Here is a 20,424-nt window from a genome sequence, read left to right as displayed (position 1 = left end):
ATCCCACGGTCACCACCATTGTGTCCTTGAGCAAGACACTTAACTCCAGGTTGTTCCGGGTGGAATTGTCCCTGTAATAATTTCACTAAGTCGCTTTGGATAAAAGCGTCTGCCAAATGCATAATGTAAATGTAAAGCAGGATAAGCGTGTGTTCGTGTTCGTGCTGTGTGACTGGGTGTCCAGATGTCCAAACTTTATCTGAAGGGTGTGTCTGTGTGTGCTGGATCAATTATCATGTACCGTAATTTCCGGACTATTGAGCGCACCTGAATATAAGCCGCACCCACTGATTTTTAAATAAAATATCATTTTAAACATAAATAAGCCGCACCTGTCTATAAGCCGCAGGTGCCTACCGGTACATTGAAACCAATGAACTTTACTCAGGCTTTTACGAAACACTGCTTGTAACAAAAATAAATAGGCTTTAACGAAACACGGTGTGGCAGCGGGGGCGTGGTCAAGCGCCCGTCCGGGAGAGAAAAGCGGTAAGGGCGCTTACACCTGAACTAAATTATGTCTAACACCGGTGTCTAATTTCAGTAAGCATGGGGAGAGCGGCATAAAAAGGCAGCAGCCACAGAGCTGAGAGAGTGACACACGTCAGTCTAATGTTGGCGCATAGAAGAATTGAGAAACTTTATAAAATTGTTTGTAAACATTGCTGTGGCCATTAAAAGCCTTACCTGGAACGTCAAGTGCCCTGCTGAAAACTGTCACACTGGTTCCCCTGTGATAGTTTTCCCAATAAGGACACGTGAAGCAGGGCACTTGAAATTAGACACCGGTGTTAGACATAATTTAGCGCAGGTGTAAGCGCCCTTACAGCTTTTCTCTGCCGGACGGGCACTTGACCACGCCCCCGCTGCCACACACGGCTTGTAATAAAACATTTGCAGTAAACAGTAGCCTACCAAGAAAGTCATTGGTCACTATCTTCCTCGTCCTGTGCACTGAAACCACTGAAGTCATCTCCTTCGGTGTCGGAGTTGAATCGCCTCAGATTTAGTTGTCTTTTTGCACTGAGTCAATTCCTCAAGCTGCTGTTTCCAACGTCTTATCATCGACTCATTAAGACCAAGCTCCCGTGCAGCAGCTCTATTTCCTTTTCAACAGCCAGATCAATCGCCTTCAACTTGAAAGCAGCATCATATGCATTTATCCATGTCTTTGCCATGGTGAGGGTGACAAAATTACTACCGTAATCAGAATGATGGGAAGTTTGAGCACGTTCTATTTAATCTAAACAGTAAATAAAAAAAGTTGTTTTGACCTTAACCCGTTCGGCAATTTCATTGGTCTAATGAAAGCTTCACGCCGCCAAAAAACTGAGCACGTCACAGAATGTTTTTTTTTTTTTATAAAATTTGAAAGCGGGAAAAATCCATATATTAGCCGCGTCATTGTATAAGCCGCGAGGTTCAAAGCATGGGAAAAAAGTTGCGGCTTATAGTCTGGAAATTACGGTAATCAAATTCAATCTCCCAGACAGCCTGCATCCTCTCAGCCAATATGCCCACCAATGCAAACATGTATGATATTTTATTACCCTTTAATACACCATTAATTTGTTGCCTTTTTTTATTTCTTTTTTCATTATTTTTTTTTTCCATTTCAATCAGCCAAGGTACAGGGCTCTTGCTGAAGACACTCAAAAAGCCTCTCTGTGCGAGGAAGAGGGGCATGCTAATGTACACGTGTCTCAGTCAAAGCTTACGAGCCTGTGCAATATATGTCATGACGCACCCCTTATGAGCATACCGAAACGGCTTCATTTATGACAGCTCTTTGCCTGTGATACCATCAGTGTCAAAATAATTTGGCTTGTAAACCTGCATAAGAATATGGCTAGGAATGCAATAAAAAGAAAAAAAATATGATTTGCATTTTATCATTTTAAACCTCTCTGTTTTTTTATCCATAAAGTTTTATCAGCATGTATCTTTTAACTGTAGTGTAACTAGTCATTAAATTAAAAAAATTTAGCCACTGAATTAGAAAAAGCTTCACTCTATTTTTTCAGACTGCTTAACAGCCACCTCTTATCCCGATCATCCTGAAAGCAGGCTGTAAAAGCAAATGCAGCCCATCTTCTCTGTGCAGACCTCAGATCACTTTCAAGTCATTTTTTATATATTTTGAAATCTGCGGGCAGCAATTGTTCAGACCCAACAATCATCGGTTTACCTGATGGGCTAGCAAACCTTGGATAAAAATGCATTGAAATATGTCATGTCATGTGATGTAATATTGCAATTCAGCAGTAATTACATAAGCTCCGTTAAGCCACTGCAGTAGAAAAGGAAAAGGGGGAAAAAACAGCCTCTTCCCAGCCTTTTAGACTTGAGCGGCACCCAGCACTCTGAGGGTTAAAGGAGAACTGCAGTAAGTCCTACTGCAGTGTCTAAAGCATTTGGCTGATCGCAACAGTACATCAAGGGGGGGGTCTAAATGTTTTTTTTTGTTTTGTTTTTTCAAAAATCCTTTTATTGCATTTGTAACATTTGGCACAGTACAAATTCATGGTGCTTTCACAAGATAAACCTGTAAAGATCAACATTGACCTTTTTTCTCTCTTGTTTTTAAAGAAAGACTTCTCAGTATAAATGTTTTTTTTTTTGTTTTTTGTATTTTCACTGCATTCTCTGTAATATTGTTTAGAAATCACACAGAATGCCCTTTTTAAACAAGACTACCCTCATTTCTTAAATTCAATACAGCATCTTAAAACAACTCATCTTTTTAAATAGGAGTTATAAGTTAGAAAATAGTTTCAATGAATTTTTTTTAATATAATTTTCTTCTCTATTACCAGCCCATGGTATTTTCAGGTTTTCCAGATATATTTATAAGCATGTACAACAAGAATCAGTCTTTAGAATTTGCACTCTGTACAAAAAAAAAGTAGTTCCTGTCTTTTTTTCTTTTTGTGCATTCTATTGCATGTTTTCAGTACGGGGCAGGGAGGGCTTAGAGGGTTGATTTGGCTGAGGTTGTGGTTTGTTGGGGGGCAGACTAGATCTGAGTCTCTTGTACTTTATCCTTGGTGTGAGTTTTTATGACAAGAGCCTCAGGAGTAGCTGTGATAGCACTTGGCAAGGTTCGAGGCAGAGAATTTCCAATGTTGCTTTCTGTCCATTTGGCTCCATGGCCTGGTGGCTTGTAAGTCTTGTATTTGGGCTTCATAGTACTGTAGTCAAGCTTATGTGGGCTGAAGTCCACCTTGTGAGGACTGTAATCCATTTTGCAGCTGACATATTCTGCTTTGAGAGGGCTGTACTCTGCCTTGAATGAACTGTAGTCTGTTCTGAAAAGGCTACAGTCTGTCTTGAAGGGGCTGTAATCGGTTTGGGGCTTGTGCATACTGTAGTCAGTTTTGGATTTTGGAACACCGTAGTCTGGTTTGAATGGGCTGAAGTCCGGTTTTGGAGTATGAGATTTGTTGTCAGGTTTGTGAGTATTATATCCTGGTTTGTAGGGGCTCTGCTCGGATTTTTTGTGTAAATGGTAATCAGGCAATGACTTGTGTGAAAAGTCTGTCATTTTGTTAGAGCTGTATTCCAGAGTTGGTTGGTATATATAATCCGCTTTAGGTTTGTATGTGTTGTAGTCTGGTTTGGGCTTGTGGATGCTAAAATCTTGCTTGGGTTTATGGGTGCTGTATTCTGGTTTTGGTTTGTAGCTGTAGTCAGATTTGTGGAGGTTGTAATCCTGTTTGTAAATACTGTTATGATCCCTTATTTCTGGTAGGGTGAGCGTACCCTCCCCTGCCATATTGGCAGCAGAAGCTGGTGGTGGTATTTCTTCTTCTACTGGAATAATCTCCACAGTTCTGGCTGCAGCCACCGTGCTCCTCTGCTGATGCCGTTTTCGCAGTTTATAAAATACTATTAACATGATTGCTGCTAGCAGGGTGACTGCCACAAAACAACCAATGATTATCTTTGTTGTCTTCATCACCTCATCCAGACTAGTACTGGCTGGGTTGGGCGGATTTCCTGTTGTCATTTTCGAGCCAGGTACAACAGATGGACGGCTTGGTGGAGTATCAGTGCTCTGGAGAAGGACTGTAGGTGTTGAGATAAAAACTGGCTGAAAGACTGATGGTGAGGCTGTGGTAGTGATGCTTGTGCCTGGTGTGGCTGTGGTGGTTTTGGGTTTGGGCATTTCAGATGTGGGACTCAGCACCTCCACTGTAACTGTGGTAAAGTAGCTGAGGTTGGACGTGTTTAGTTCAGCCGCACTCACATTTAGGTAGGCAGATGCATTGGAATTTCCAGCTGCATTGGACACCATGCAGGTATACATGCCCGTGTCACCTGCTAGCATGTTTGAAAAGTTTAAAGTCCCATCATTTAGCACTGTTATCCGTGGGTGACTTGATGCATGAGTCAGAATAGTCCCATTTGGTAGGAGCCATCGCACGGCAGACATTGCTGCTGTTCGGCATCGAAGCTCTGCCACACGTTCAGCAGAAATGTTCAGGTCTCTTGGGGCATCTGCTATAAAAGGGGCAGAGCACTGTATTGCCCCTGTGTCACCCCGGTCCAGCTCAACCAACTGCCGGCCTCTCATGTGTGCAGGGGAGTGACAGCGCCCACAGCACGATGAATTGGTGGGTATGTACTCCCGTAGCCAGCGTGCTAGCCAAAGTGAGTCACAGCCGCAGTTCCAAGGGTTGTGGTGGAGATGAATTTCCAACAGGTATTTCAATGAAGTAAAGAGGTCATGGGGTAGTGAGCTAAGGTTGTTGTGGGCCAGGTTCAGCTCCACCAACGAGGACAGGTCATCAAATGCATTTCGCTCAATAAGCCCTATTTGAGAGTTCATGATCCATAACTTTTTGAGTGATTTCAGTCCTCTGAATGAGCCTGGTTTCATCTCAGGAAAGAGGTTCTCTGAGATCTCCAGTTCCTCCAGCCCAACAAGAGGGCTCAGGTTGGGCATATCCCCTTGAATGTTGCACATCCCCAGGTTGAGGTACTTTAGGTTGGCTAGTCCTTCAAAAGCTCCATCAGAGATATACTCCAGTTTCCTCAGTTCACCCAGATCTAGTCGCATTAGGGAGGGCACTCGGTTGAATGCATAAGATGGGATACTTTCAATAGGGTTATTTCTAAGCCACAGCTCCCGTAGCTTGGACAGATATTCAAATGCCCCACTTGGCACCACTGTCAGCCTGTTATCAAAAAGTTCCAGTGTATTGAGATTGGTTAGCCCACTAAAGGCACCCACTTCGATCTGTCTAATGGCATTGCGGCCCAACTGCAACACCTCCAGATGATGAAGGTTACGGAATGAGTCGGCCTGCACAGACTCAATGGAGTTTTCCATCAGGTTTAGGTGCCGGGTGTTGGTGGGGATACCCGTTGGCACACGAGTGAGCCCACGTCTGGTGCACACCACCTTGCTCAGCTGGTTATTGCAGGAGCAATCAGTTGGGCAGCCCTGGGGCCCTGCCGCGGCCGCCACCTCCACGCACACTTGAACCATAAGGAACAGGACACAGAGCAGGGCGGCTTTCCTGGCTCGACGCACAGCTACCCGCCCCAGGAGATTCATGATGTGGCACATTCATAATTCAGCATCATCTGGGGGGGGGGGGAGGTGATGATGGTGGTTGGGGAGAGGGGAGTAGTAAGCGGGGGAAGGGGAGGGGTTTACTTCTGACTAATGAAGCCCTACCCTGGGTTAAACAACACTCTAGATTGTTTTTCCATTTACTGAACCGGAGGCTAAACGTTTCAGTGACAAGTACTAGAGAAAATAGGGGAGTGAAAAGCCAAGGAGTAATTAATCAAATAAAATAGGGTTTATATATTGTATGTATAAAAAGGGTTGGAAAGGCTTGACACCTACCTCAAGGGTTTTACACGTCCAATTTTTTCAATGACAAAATAGATTTTGTTTCACTTAAATTCTTATATTCCCAAGAGAAGCAAAGCCTTCTCTTTTTTCATTTGTGAGAAAACAAGTGATGAATGCCAAAATGGCCCCTAATAAATCCACAGAGGAGCATCCGAGGAGTAGTGTAATGGCTCGGCAGGGCCTCAGAGCATTAGGCAAAGAGTATCAATCCAGTTCAGCTCCAATAGAAAACGCTCCCTTTCGCTTTATCCACAGATGCTTGTCCTTGGATACCTCCACTTGATGCTACCACTAAATGCCCGTGTCTCCATAGAGGACTGCTCACACATGCTAAACCAAATTAGGGAGAGGAAAAAGGGAGGGGTGGTTAGAGGGGGGAAAGAGAAAGGAATAACAATGAGAAATCCAGTCTTTTCAAATGTTCTTTTATTCTTTTGTTTAAAGAATAATGAAAGTGCCTCTCCAATGTTTCCACTCACTTAACGTTGTCCGTCTGCCTTTCCCCTCAGTAAGCTTTGTCCGCTTGATTTCAGTGCCGTGTCCAGCTGAAATTACTTACACTGCGGTCATTAGCGCATTTCTTTGCTTAAGTAGCTCCATGTTCTGTCTCTGTGTACTCACACACAGTGATGGCTGCAGGTTTTTTTCTGCACATTTCCCAATAATCCTTAAATGTTTTCAAAAAGAAGTTGGTGACGAAAGTCCAGGGAAGGTGTAGGGGGGGGACCATGGGCAGCTGGTAAGAAGGCTTGTTCACTGAAGAGAGATCGCTCTGCCTCTGCCTCTTTCTCCTTCGCTCTCTCCTGCTTTCGAATGCACTCTCTCACTCCCTGGAATGAGAAGAGAAAAAAAAAAAAAAAAGAGCGTTTCTCCCCCCTCTCCGTGACGTCGTGTCGATCAGAGAAATATCCGTATAGCGCTGCAGTGCCCTCAGCTCAGTGCAGAGTTGGAGCTCTTAGCTTTGTCAGCGGCACAGCTGTCCGGCTCAAGCTGGTGGACGAGCGCTGAGGCAAGGGATAAGTGTGTCCCCACGGCAACATATTTCTTTGTTTCTTCCTTTCAGTCCTTCATTTTCAACTTTGCCGGCCCTGGTTTAGTCCACTTACTGATGATGTGTGCGGCAGTCTCCAATGTTTTTTCACCATGTTCTGTGATTCTGCACCCGAGCTTACATGCCTGCTCTTTCTTTTGTCATTCAATGAAAATGTGAATGTACTGCTGACGCATCATACACACTAAGCAGTGCGTTGTTTTGATGCATTGGCTTTAGTACGTTTGCTCATCCGTGTCCACCCCCTTCGTCTCGCTCGCTCGCTCGCTCTCTCTCTCTCTCTCTCTCTCTCTCTCTCTCTCTCTCTCTCTCTCTCTCTCTTGTGCCCCCCTGCTCCTCTCTCTCTGCTCAAGGTTCTGTTATTCTGTAGATCTGTTCAGATTTGGCTAGAGCAGGTTGCTATGATTTTTTAGATAAACACCATCCAAGTGATGAATGATTTCATTCTGTCCTCAACACTTCCCGCTGGGATGCTCCTTAATACCTCCCCCCGTCTTGTCTCATGGAGCAGGTTCAGATTGATGTGGTGAAGTTGAGTGATTTGTGTGGTCTGTACCTACACTACTCTGTTGACTGGACCTTGTGTGAGTGAGAGTACTGACTGGCCTTTGTGGTTAGTCCACAGGGAAACAGTGGGGGGGAGGGGGGTTCTTAGTGTGTATGTGCATGTGCCAAAGGCTATTGCTCCCTTCTGATGGATTAAGCCACACCTGTATGCAGTAGAGGAAGTCTCTGAACTGGTGTGAGGACACTTTCAGTGTTTTTCACTTTCTCCCTCTCTTTTATCCTCCTTCAAGATTAAAATATTACTCTTGTCATGCAGCGGGAGCTAAGATGGTCTCTGCTCGGAGAGAATGGAAATCACCATTTTAAACTTTCCATGCTGTTAAGCAGCACTCTTATAAATTATGGCCTTGTAATCACTCTCTTAAACCTTGGGAATGTTCGCTTTCACCCAGTGTTAGCCAAGAGGTAAAAGGTACTTTAAAGAAGTACTTGTAGAAAAGTTGCATCTCACACTTGTAACAGCACAGCAGATGTCATAGAATTGAACAGAAGTGTTAAACAGCACTGCACCCCAGGCAACTGATGGTTGGTATTTTCTCACTGCACTGTGTATGTGTGACAGTGGGAGTGGGATTGTGAATGTCTTTGTGAATGACACCTATGGCTTGTGGTATCGCCTGGATTAAAAGTAGGACACATTGAGGGACTTGTGACCTGGTTGCATTTGTGTGTATGTGAACTTAAAACGACAAGTGTCCAGAACATTATTTAAATGAGTGTACACATGGGACCTAAAGGCTTGCCTGTGGATCCCCTTGAGAATTATGACCCATGTGTGCTAGCTTGTGAAATGTATATCTGTTTGAGTGCATGCACTGCATACATCTTGGTGAAAGGTTGTGGGTGTCCACTGGCAGGCCTCCACCATCATTTGGGACATGCCACTCTCCGACTGTGATGCTGACCCAGAATGCCATGTTGTGGGAATGCCCAGCCCCCACCGCCCTCAAACCCTAGGCCTTATGAAATGATCTTATGCAGGCTGAGGGGGCCCAGCTTGCCAATTCAACCTGCCCCAGGCTGAGGGATGCAGAGAGGTCTGCTCTGTATCTGCACCAGCGACCCACTTTGGCAGTTTTGTCTTGTCAGTAAGTGGGCAAGATAGGGCAGGATGGCAGCCTCAGGGTTTGCCAGTTTATATGGGATATATGGTTTGTTGCATGTAGGTCAGCCTGCTTCCCTCTGTGTCCCTGTGATGTATGTGGGTACTGTACTGTAAAAAGAGTACATATGGTACTCACACAGCACATTTGTATAAGTCTGACTTAATGTCGAGAAAGGTGAGAAACTTTAATGTAACGTTATTTAAAATGTGGCATTCAGCTAAATAAAACTCATCCACAAAGCTGAATGAAAACCACAGAGTAAAGTGTGTATGTGTGTATATATATATATATATATATATACATATATTAGTATCTCACAAAAGTGAGTACACCCCTCACATTTTTGTAAATATTTGATTATACCTTTTCATGTGACAACACTGAAGAAATGACACTTTGCTACAATGTAGTGAGTGTACAGCTTGTATAACAGTGTAAATTTGCTGTCCCCTCAAAATACCTCAACACACAGCCATTAATGTCTAAACCGCTGGCAACAAAAGTGAGTACACCCAAGGTGAAAATTTCCAAATTGGGCCCAAAGTGTCAATATTTATAAATATATATATATATATATATATGTATGTGTGTGTGTTTGTGTGTGTTTATATGAATGTGTGTGTTTATTAGGGATGCACCGAAATTTCGGCCGCCGAAAAGTTTCGGCCGAAAATGGCACTTTCGGCACGTTCGGTTTTCGGCCGAAAGAGAAAAAAGGCCGAAAATATGAGCCGAGAATATATACCTCCTCTCTCCGCCCCTCAGTGCTCAGATTTCAATCTGGATCGCTGTAGCCCTTATCACAGCTGTTAGATAATTCCACAATGGCGCTACCAAACAAAGGCGATCATGTCAGCGGTGTGGAAATTCTTCAAAGTTTCTGATAAGGACATCAAATTTGCGATATGCAGTGTTTATTCAGCAGAACTTTCAAGATATATATATATACAGAATACAGCAAGAGATTCTACAGGAAAATGTCACAACTAGCGCAGCTACACCACAACTTGAGACGTATTTATCTGAACTACTCCAGAAGCGACAATCCCCTTGACTACGGGCACATAAACAAACACCGCTTTCCTTTGCTTGCGCGGATTGCGCACAGGTATTTATCTTCCCAAGCACCAGCACAGAGAGTGAGAGACTGTTCAGTGCAGCATCTCATGTTCTTGATGAGCTTTCTGACAGGAGAGACTGTCAGAACGTTTAGCAACTTTTGTTCTTGAAGAGAAACCTGTCACTTGTAGTTAAATAGAAAGCGGTCCAATATGATGTGTATAGCAATTACATTACACTTGTTCTTCACTTGAGGATACATCTGTCGTTTACAGTTGAGGTTGGATTTAGTTCAATTACTGCCGTTTTGCACAATCATTTTCACTTAAAGTGTACATACGTTTACATAAACAGAATAGAGCACAGATCTATATATATATAATTATATATTATAGTTTTATATAGATCAGTGGAATAGAGGCCCTCTGCCATTCTGTGTTCTGCCTGTTGTTTTAATTAAAATTACTGTTGCATATTTAAACTTTTTGAAAGATGCTAGCTAAGTTCATTACTTGACTGTTGTTCTGCATATAATAGTTTTCTAAAACTTTACATTATTTGGATAATTGTTAATAAAATCTGTAAAATTAGATTTTTACAGAACTGAAAGAAGAATAATATTTAATATAGTTTTAATATATTTTTTGTCCAATTTTGTTGTGCTACTTTCAATAAAAGTGTGATTTATTTTATTGGTTTGTAGTTTTTCAATTCAGATTAATTAAATTCATGAAATTAATGAAAAAGTATCAAATTAATACAATTATACACAACATTTATTTTTTTTTTTTTAAATAGGTAAAAATTTCGGTTTCGGTTTTCGGCCTAGTGCATCCTGGATTTTCGGTTTCGGCCCAGAATTTTCATTTCGGTGCATCCCTAGTGTTTATATGTATGTATGTGTGTGTGTGTTTATATATATATTAGTACGTGTATATGTATGTACTATATAGTGTACGTGCATATATGTACTATATAGTGTTTTGTGTGTGTATGTGTGTATATATATATATATATACACACACACTATATAGTACATCTATATACACACACACACACACATATATATATATATATACACACACTATATAGTGTGTATATACACACACACACACACACACTATATAGTACACACACATATATATATATATATAACAAGAACAGAAAGAAAATGATGATATAGATAAATATATGCATGTATGTGTATATATTAGGGATGCACCAAAATTTCACTTTGTTTTTGGCGAAAGGCCGATGTCAGCGGTGGAAATACTTCAAAGCATTACCGCGGCTCCCTATAAGCATAATAGGGAGCCGCTGTCTGCATAGGGCACCAACTCCCTAAGGAGGGCACTAGAAAGTCCACTGGGTGTCCTTCCTCGCATGTTATACGTTATTTAAGGACCCGAAAGCAGTTGCGGAACACGGAACATAATTTCATGCTCATATCACGCGAATGCGACAGTCCTCTTGACTACTGGTCCATGAACAAAGACCGCTTTCCATTGCTTGTGCGGACTGCACGCAGGTATTTATCTACCCCAAGCACCAACACATAGAGAAAGAGAGACTATTCGGTGCAGCATCTCATGTTCTTAATGAGAAGAGGAACCGTCTCTCCTGCCAGAAAGCTGAGCAACTTTTGTTCTTGAAGAGAAACCTGCCACTTTTACTTAAATAGAAAGCAGTCCAATTTGCTATGTGTATAGCAATTACATAAAAATGTGTTTAGCCCTGCAAAACTTTGTTCTTCACTTGAGGCTGCATCTGTCGTTTACAGTTTGAAGTTGGTGACCTTGAGTGGGGATGTTTGGGCTGACACTTACTTTCAATTTCAGTTAAATTTCCAGGAAATAATACTATCAGAGATTACAGATAGCCTGGACTCTGTCATTCACATCATATTGTCCAACTGCAAACAGCTTTTATAAAACACATGCAATGGGATTTGGTAGTTTATGTATCAGTTTACTTTTTCATTATCTGGGTTTCCTCCACTCTCATCATTTTCTTTCTGTTCTAGTTTCCTTTTTTCTTTTGGATTGTCTCTCTCACGCCATCTCTCTCTCTCCTCCCACTCTGTTTTAACTGTCTCTAATATAATATTTGAGGGCCAGTGCATGGTTAATGATATTTGCCTTGGCTGTTTTTTCCTGTGATGGATTAGCTGAGCTCTGAAGGGATGGAGGGGTGTGTCTAAAGCCCTCCTCTGTTCCAGCACTCTTATAATGGCTTTTGTTTGTAAACTAATGACCTTCATTAAACCTCACTCTATCTAGTAGAATGTTCCAGCTGAGATTAAAAAAGATTTGTGAAGTCACTTTAAAAGGGGCAGAATAAGGTGAGCTCTCCCATTCTGCAAATCTCTTCAAAAGAATATGTTTGAACTTCCAGCATATGATGATGCCTTGCTAGAAGCAGGCAGTTGCCTGACATCTTGTTGCAAACAAGTATTTATCGCTTTTCCCTAGCAATTTTCTTGAGATTGCATCTGTCATTTAATAAGTGTTGTTTCGGCACACTCTGCAAGCGATCAGTGTCATTGGTTGAGTTTTAGAATAGTGTCTTGTTTCACTCTAAACTTATCTTAACTGACAGCTGACGCACTTCTGTGGTTATGTGGAAAGTGCCACATGTCAAATTGACTGACTCACTTCTTTTAATGAGATATACAGAGCTGAGTGAAATTTTTCATTCTCTGGTGGTTCTTGAGGCCTGATATAGAATACTCATTAGAGCAGGACGAGAACCCCGAGTCCTTATTTAACTGCATATTAAATGGTCTTATTTTACATACATTCTGAAATAGAGGGTTCACTGAAGGGAAAACGCTGTCATTATTGAGTGCCCAACTGTGTTTTTTTCCCATCTGAACATATTGTTGTAGTTAAAAGGTTTAAGTACATGTTCTTACTGTACAGAATTCAAATGAGTATAGACTTTACCTACTAAAAGATAAAATGCTTAAATCGAAATAGCCTTGCAAATGTGTGATTAACAAAGTAACCTTTGATTTGCACATTAGCTTGGCTGCATAAAAACCATACAGTTTGTCAAAATCCAGAACCCAGGAATTTAAAGATATAGTGTGTAATTTCTGCAGCAACCGTGTCACCGAATAGAATTGCTATTGATCAAACAAACAAAGTTCTGCTCCCAACTCATGCCAATGGTTGAGTTGATGCTATTGTGCCGCTCAAAATAAACTGAGGGATTTTTATAGCACTACAGAGACCATAAAATACCTACAGATGGTTTACAGTTGTCTCTGCATAGATGGTGTAACTTAAATGGACTCATTTAACTTTTTCTCGGGCAAGCAACACCACTACATTTTTTTCCTCAAAAAATTAAAAAGAAATTGCCATTCTTGTTCATTTTCCTTTTGATGGTTACTATGTCTATAACATCAGTCCAGCTTTATGTAGTATCGGTCTGTGTGCATGTAACTAGTCATTAGCTGTTTTCAAATCCTAATCTCACCTATTATACCAAACATCAAGTATTAACTGTGGCCGCTCTGCCGAGGGATTACACACACAACCTGATTGCCAAACATTTCATTATCAAATATACTAAATATATCCAGTGCTCTGGACCAAGGTCAACAGAAGGTCATCTCAGCAACATCGTCATTCAGATATGAACTATCGCCAGAAGTCAGAAGCACAGAGGCCATGACTTTGTTTTTTGGCTAAATGTTTCACTTGGGCTTTATACACTGTTACGTAATAAAGCCTAATATATTCCAATGGCACCATTAAGATGCAGAGTTACAGGAAGATTGAGGTCTGTTAGATTTAAACGAACAATATGCCCACAGCCTTTTTTAGACAAGAGCGAATGAGAGAGAGAAAGGTGCACAGGCGTACAGGAAGAGGTAATAAGAGTCTAGTAATCTAATGCATAGGAATTATATCCACCAGAAAAGGCACATCAAGGTGAATTGAAGAGTGTTGGAAAATATGAATCCTCAAACGAAAGACTGTTCAATCGCTCTTCCATGCTTGCGTTAGTGTGCGAGTGTGTATCCAGCAGACAAAGTTTTCTTCACCGTTAGTAGCCACTCTCATATTAGCATCTGAATTGTTGATGTATAGATGTCTGCCTGCTCTCTCTCTCTCTCTTCCTTCCCCATTCCCAAACGGTGAGGTTTGTGGACCAAGCGAAGTAGGTCTAATCTTGTGTGTGCCAGTAGTAAGCCAAAAATGCTAATGGCTAGGTTTAGCTGATGTGTAGCCGACGTGGTTTACAACATACAGCTTTGAGAAACAGCACAGCTGCACTAGTGCTGAGCTTGGGGGCGGTGGGTCATGGAGAAAGGTAAAGGGGTCCTGAGGAATATGAAGGAAAGCTCTAGGATAAATCTCCTTTAAACTGTGGGTTGTGACCTTTCTTAAATGTGTTTTGTGTTGCTGTGCAGGATGGGATTTCCCCTAGGTGACTGCCTGCTGTATGCAGGGAACACATTCAGTGCCCAATTCAATAACACAGTGGCTGGTCCTAGCTCTGGCCAGAGTTGAGCCATGTTCTCAAAAAACCTCCAACAAAGACTTGAGCAATTGATGACTTGGTGTGAAGAAAATGGGTTCAATATGAAAATATTTTCATTTAAACTTCTAATGTTAGCAGATTTGTAATGGACCATATTTCTATAAGTCCCCATCCCCCCTTTTTTATTGAATGTGTTTATTTATTTTGCTTAATGGCCAAGCAGAATTTAAAAGCCATGGGTGGGCTGTTCTTAACCAACCAGTGCGGGGGGGAAAACCTCCCTCCACCAAGAGTCATTAAAGTAGCAATTCTGAATTGGTGTACAGTTAGACATGGATAGGACAAAGATAATGCAAATGGTTGTGAAAATATTTTTAACAACAATTAAACATGCAAACACAAATCTGAGTATACTTGATGTAACGTGAGTTGGGACAAATGTTGTGTGGCAAGATAGAGACAGTTTGAGCGATTATGCATGCTCTGTGTAAATCAGACAAAAAACACTCACTCTCTCATCAGTCACTCATCCCAGTGCTACTTTGTAAGTATCTGATCTGATATCTGATTTAAATCAGATATGCACAGCACAGCTGTTGGCCAGGAAAATAAAAAAATGACACCATGTCAAAAAGGTTGCTGACACCTGCTCTAGAAAGTCATAACACTAGTATAAACTTAACCATGTTATACACATTTAAATTATATAAGTTAACACAATATGTTTGGTAGCTATATATAATATAAATAGGCTAATCAACTAAACTGAAACTAGAAAATAATGAAAACTAAAATTAAGTCATAGAGTGAGAACTAACTAAATGAAATTAGAATTGTAATAAAAATGAACTGAATTACTACCCTGAAGCATTTTTGAAGACTTTTGTCCCCACCTCTTTTTGCTTGTTTGGCATTTTCTCCACCCCCCCTTTTTAAGGTGATATTCAATGTTCCAGGTCAACTCAGCTTGGGTCTCTCTCTCTCTCTCTCTCTCTCTCTCTCTCTCTCTCTCTCTCTCTCTCTCTCTCTCTCAATTTAAAAGTACTTTATTGGCATGATTGTGTTTACATACAATATTGCCAAAGCATTAATAAACAAAACAGATAATGACAAGACAAATAATTATAAGATGGAATTAAAATAAGGTCCCAGGTAATGAATCAAATAAAATAAAAACTACAATAACAATATACACTATACAATATAAAATATGCATTTAACAGGACATTATGATGATAAGAAAATAAAAGTACTGTGACTGAATTACATTAAGGCAGTGATTGGTTTCTGAGGGTGTGCAGCTCAAAAATGAATTTAGCTGCAACTGATGCATGATGGTCCTCCCCCAGTAACACCAGTATCTGATCGGTTTCTGCTGAACTGGAAAACTGTGGCATGAGATTTGAGAGTTTGTGGAGGTATCTCTCTCTCAACTCTGTAAATTTCTCACAGTGAAGGAGAAAGTGTGTCTCTGTCTCGACCTCACCCGTGTCACAGTGAGCACAGACTCCTTCCTTTGGAAGTCATGTTTGTCTGTGTCGGCCTATTTCTATGTTCAGACTGTGATCACTGAGTCTGTATTTGGTGAGGATCCGTCTCTGTTTTGGATCTCTTACAATGTGCAGATATTCTGCCAGATTATATGTTCTGTTTAGGGCCCGATAACATTTCAGTTTGCTTTGGTTTTTACTTTCATTTAATTTTTGCTTTCTTTTATGATTTGGTTTATTCTGATCTGTTTTTGTTCAGCAGTGCTGGTCTGAAACTGGTGTTTGTTAGTTGTTAGTGGGTTTGTGAGTTTCAAAGCCAGCTGACAAAGGGGACTGGTTTTAGGCTTCAGCTCTTGGGTTTTAAGGGCTTCATGCTGCAGTGTGTTAGGGGAACTTGAATTTAGATGTGTCCAAAATTTTAGGGATCGTTTTTCATTATGTATAATAAGGGGGTATCTGCCTAGTTCGGCCCGGCATGCATTAGTTGGTGTTCTTCTCTGAACTCTTAGAATGTTTCTACAGAATTTTGCATGCAGGGATTCTATGGGGTGTTTGCCCCATCTAGGGTAATCTGCCATACAGAGTGGACCCCAAACCTCACTTCCGTACAGAGCAATAGTCTGAGCATTATAATACTATCAAAGATCTTACACCAGATTGTTACCGGAATGTCAACTTGGGTAAATTTGCCCTTAATAGCATAGAATGCTCTTCTAGCTTTCTCTTTTAGTGCATTCACTGCCAGACCAAAACCCCCTGAAGCATTAATTTTTAGACCGAGGTGGTCGTAGTGTCGGGTGTGTTCTATTGCAGTGTTCCCCAGAGTGAATGTGTATCTGGTGTCCTGTAATCTGGGTTTTTTCTGGAAAATCATCATTTTAGTTTTTTTCAGATTGACTATCTGGGCCCAGTCCCCAACCCCAAAACCCCTCCCCGTTCCCTCCCTATTTCAACCTTCTATTGAGAAACAGACAGAACATCAGACAGGAAAAGGGAACACCGAAATGAGGAAAGAAAAGGGTGAGAGAGGAGGAAACCCGGGATAGAGTAAATTCCACTCATCCCCTTGTATCTCACATGTGTGCGCACACACACACTTGCACTGCACAAGTGTACCTTCATGCCCTGCAGCTGAAAGGTTTATATAAGACCCTTTCTGGACCGAAGAGAGAATAGCATGAAACTAGAGCATATTTTCTTACCAGTGACAGGTACATACAGTTGAAGTCAGAAGTTTACATAAATCTTAGCCAAATACATTTAAACTCAGTTTTTCACAATTCCTGACATTTAATCGTAGAAAATGTTCCCTGTCTTAGATCAGTTAGGATCTCTACATTATTTTAAGAATGTGAAATGTCAGAATAATAGTAGAGATAATTATTTATTTCAGCTTTTATTTCTTTCATCACATTCTCAGTGGCTCAGAAGTTTTGTGTGAATGAAAGAAAAAACACCAATGTTCTACTTGTCAAGCCTGCCTGGTTGTGAAGGCTTGTGATAATCATCAGGGCTCCTTTTCTTATCATTATACATTTTGAAAATGTCTATGCAGTTGTCAATTACTAGAGTTTGTCTTGCATGTCTCAAATCACCATTTGTGCTGAGCAGTTGGAGTTATTTAATCTTTGGCTAATTGGAGGAGTTTTGAGTTCACATTTAGGCCAAAAACTCCTTTACCAAAGAACTCCCTGTTCTTTTTGACAAACACTCGTTGTTCACTGTTTATATGAGGTGGCACACATTCATTTCACTTGATGTTTTGGTTTTCGTGGTTTATGATTGATTGTGAAACAAGCCACAAATGGACTATTAAATGAACAACAATAGATTGCTCCCCTCAGCAGACTTCAACATCAGTTATCTGAGATTGCATAAACCTTGATAACTTTGGTGCAGTGTTACTTAACAATGACCACTGGCATAAATGCTGACTAGGCCTTCACTTCACAGCTAATTCTTTCACCAGTGCACCTCCTGCTTTTGATGTGCATTAAAAGTTTGCTCCAAAGTGTGGTCCCATTTCTCAACCCCTACAAATGCATTTTCTCTCCCATCTTCTGTCTTAATATGTACTTTCACTTCCCTTTCTTATGCCGGCCATAAATGTTTCTTGAATGTAAATTCTCAGTTAAGCTCAGTTTTCTACTGGGTAATATAATTTATGGCTGTGTAAATGACACCCACCCTACAGCTCTTTCATGCACTTTATTCTATCACTCTTTTGGATCTCCTTTTCTCTCTTCTCTCCTGTCCTTTGCCTTTATCTGCTCATATCTTCTACTGATTTGAGTCAGGGTGTGTCAATGTTCGGGCAGACTGCCTCTTTCTGGCTGATTAGCAGCATCTGTGAGTCCCGCAGTCTTGAGGGGAGGCATAAAAAAGGGGATTTAAGAATTGCTCTTTAGGTTGCCTCTCTCATTATGAAGCTGTTTAGAGGCACAGCCTTGTTTTTTTTTGACAATCAGTCATTTAGACCAGGGGTTCCCAAACTTTATCATGTTAGGACCCACCTAGATGGGTATAATCTGTCTGAAGACCCACCAATTATTTTTAAAGTGATGAGAAAAAAAATGCATTTGTTCTCTTTTAGTTAGCATTTTTTAATTGTCCTTGTCACAGTATGAAAAATTGATTTGATGCAATATCAGAATTTACTTATGGTAAGATATCAAAATGAAGATAACCATTAACAAAGACAAAACAGCAGCCTAATGGCTTAATTGAAGTTGCAACCTGCTGTCTAAACTGATTTACTCAGACATGGCAGCACGACTTTCAAGAACAGAAACCAACAAAACCAAAACATGAAGTATGTGCATACAAGAACTAAGCTTTACCACAAAGGAAAACGTAATATTGAGAAGGGTGTGCCTGATGCTTTGAATACAATGCATCCATTCTGGGAATTATCTTTGAGAGTGACAAGCATGCCATGTGTTGGCTCTAGGCGAGATCTATATTTTCTTTGTGGGTATTTTCTGGCAACACAGACCCAAAACTGTCCAAATTTTGACTCTTTGAAATTAAGTCCTAGTACCCTGTCTGAAACAACATCTATCAGCTCCTCCTCTGCTCTCCCTGATAATTTGCAGCTCTCTCTGACCTCGCTACTAAAGGGGTCCCATACCCAGTTCCATTCTGCCATAACTTCATAAATCTTTGATAGAAGTAGAATAAAAATGACTAGCCAATAAAATTATAATAAATGATAAATTAATTATTAAACAAAGTTATATTAAAAATATACAAAATAATAAAACAAAAATACAAAAATATTTTGCTTCTGAGATTAGGAAAATGCCCATGGAATTTCTGAATGAGCTCGTCAAGATGAGTGCACAAGATGTCTCTGATGCATTCACCATAATCGGCACACAGTGACGGAGGCATGTCGCATACTCCTTTATCCACTTGCAATCTCCACAATTTAAATTTGCTGGTGAAAGCTGTGATATTATCCATTTAGGTCAGGGTAGATTATGAGCGACCTTGTATGCTTTCATTCAGGAGATTCAGTTCAGTTGAGTTAATATGTCTGACAGATAGGCAAGCTTCACACACTGTCTGACAAGTCTACCGCAAGAACAGAATTAGCATTCGATAAATATGGGCAAATCTCTCCTCGCAGCTCGAGCAGAAGAGTTAACACCTTACCCCGCTACAGCCACCTAACCTCGGAGTGAAGAAGCAGATGCTGGTGTTCTGAGCCCATTTCTATGGATAGTGCTGTGAAAAGTTAAGAGGAGAGTGTCCCCGTCTTTACAGCATTCACTATTTTGATGGCAGACTGCAACACATCGTTCAGCTTCGGGTGCAGTTTCTTACTGGCAAGGGATTCTAGATGTAAAAAACAGTGGTTAAATGTAACTGATGACCAACCTCCTTGACGTGAGCAATGAGACCGATGTTATTGCCCATCATTGCAGCCACTCTGTCCATACTCAGGCCCATACAGTTTTCCCACTGGAAGCCCTCGGCCGTGATATATCCATTCAAATAGTCAAAAATAGCTACCCCCGTTGTACTCCCTTTCATCAAGTTGTAGGGCAAATGCAACACTATTCCGGATTTTCTCTCCGATTTTGTTTGCGTATATCAAAAGACATTTCCTCAATACTCCGTTGCACTGTTATCGGAGAGTGGAAATTTTGCTGCATTTCCTCAACTATGTCCATGCAGGCTGACAGCATAAGCTCCTCACCAATCTTGTGTGGCCTTTTGGATTTCGCAATTGATATGAAGCCAAAAATGATGCTAGCAGTGCTTTCTCTGGTACTCTGGCTGCACCTTTCATCAGTTTCTGCTAACGAAGATACTCTGCTTTTTGGAGAAAAAATATATGTTTGTCCTTTGATTGAATAAGCAGAATGTTTTGTTGTGAGGTGCCGTTTAAGTTTGGAAGGTTTCATGCTAGCACTGACTAACTTTTCTATGCATAAAATGCACTGAGGGGTTCCTCACCGTCTGGACCTCTGCAGGCAATAAAACTAAAATCAAGATTTGGAAAGTCTTACGTAAAGACTATGTATTTTCTACTTGGCTAGATTTTGTTTGATATTGGTCTGAACAGTTGTCAGATCTTGGATGCTTTTTGTTATAAAAGCTTTTCCATTTTAGCTGGCATCAGCTGCTAACTGATACCACCTGCTTTATCATTGAATACTAGCACATGTTAATGACGCAAAGATATGGGTTGTATGGTTCAGTTCAAGTGGTTCAGATGGCGGATTCAATGAGTCATTCAGTGAAGGATTCGGCAGACTGACTCAAACTAGTACCTCTTGA

The 20,424-nt window shown here is 40.9% G+C and overlaps 2 protein-coding genes across 2 annotated transcripts in view; one reads left to right on the top strand and one right to left on the bottom strand.

The window, feature by feature from the left end:
• The window catches only part of snd1 (staphylococcal nuclease and tudor domain containing 1), a 220,790-nt gene that overhangs the window by 108,331 nt on the left and 92,035 nt on the right, over positions 1-20,424 (top strand). The window lies entirely within an intron of this gene.
• Positions 2,491-6,764, bottom strand: LOC127638750 (leucine-rich repeat-containing protein 4-like). Its single transcript, XM_052120466.1, has 2 exons — positions 6,349-6,764; positions 2,491-6,199 (listed from the first exon to the last, which is right to left on the bottom strand). Exon 2 carries the CDS (start codon positions 5,573-5,575, stop codon positions 3,017-3,019), a length of 2,559 nt encoding a protein of 852 aa, XP_051976426.1. The 5' UTR covers positions 5,576-6,199; positions 6,349-6,764; the 3' UTR covers positions 2,491-3,016.

This window comes from Xyrauchen texanus, chromosome 47 (genome assembly GCF_025860055.1).
Source record: "Xyrauchen texanus isolate HMW12.3.18 chromosome 47, RBS_HiC_50CHRs, whole genome shotgun sequence".
Lineage (NCBI taxonomy): Eukaryota > Metazoa > Chordata > Actinopteri > Cypriniformes > Catostomidae > Xyrauchen > Xyrauchen texanus.
This window is presented reverse-complemented; position numbering and strand designations above follow the sequence as displayed.

Excerpts from the sequence above, each read along its gene's own strand:
- LOC127638750 (XM_052120466.1), bottom strand. The coding sequence starts at position 5,575 with ATGTGCCACATCATGAATCTCCTGGGGCGGGTAGCTGTGCGTCGAGCC.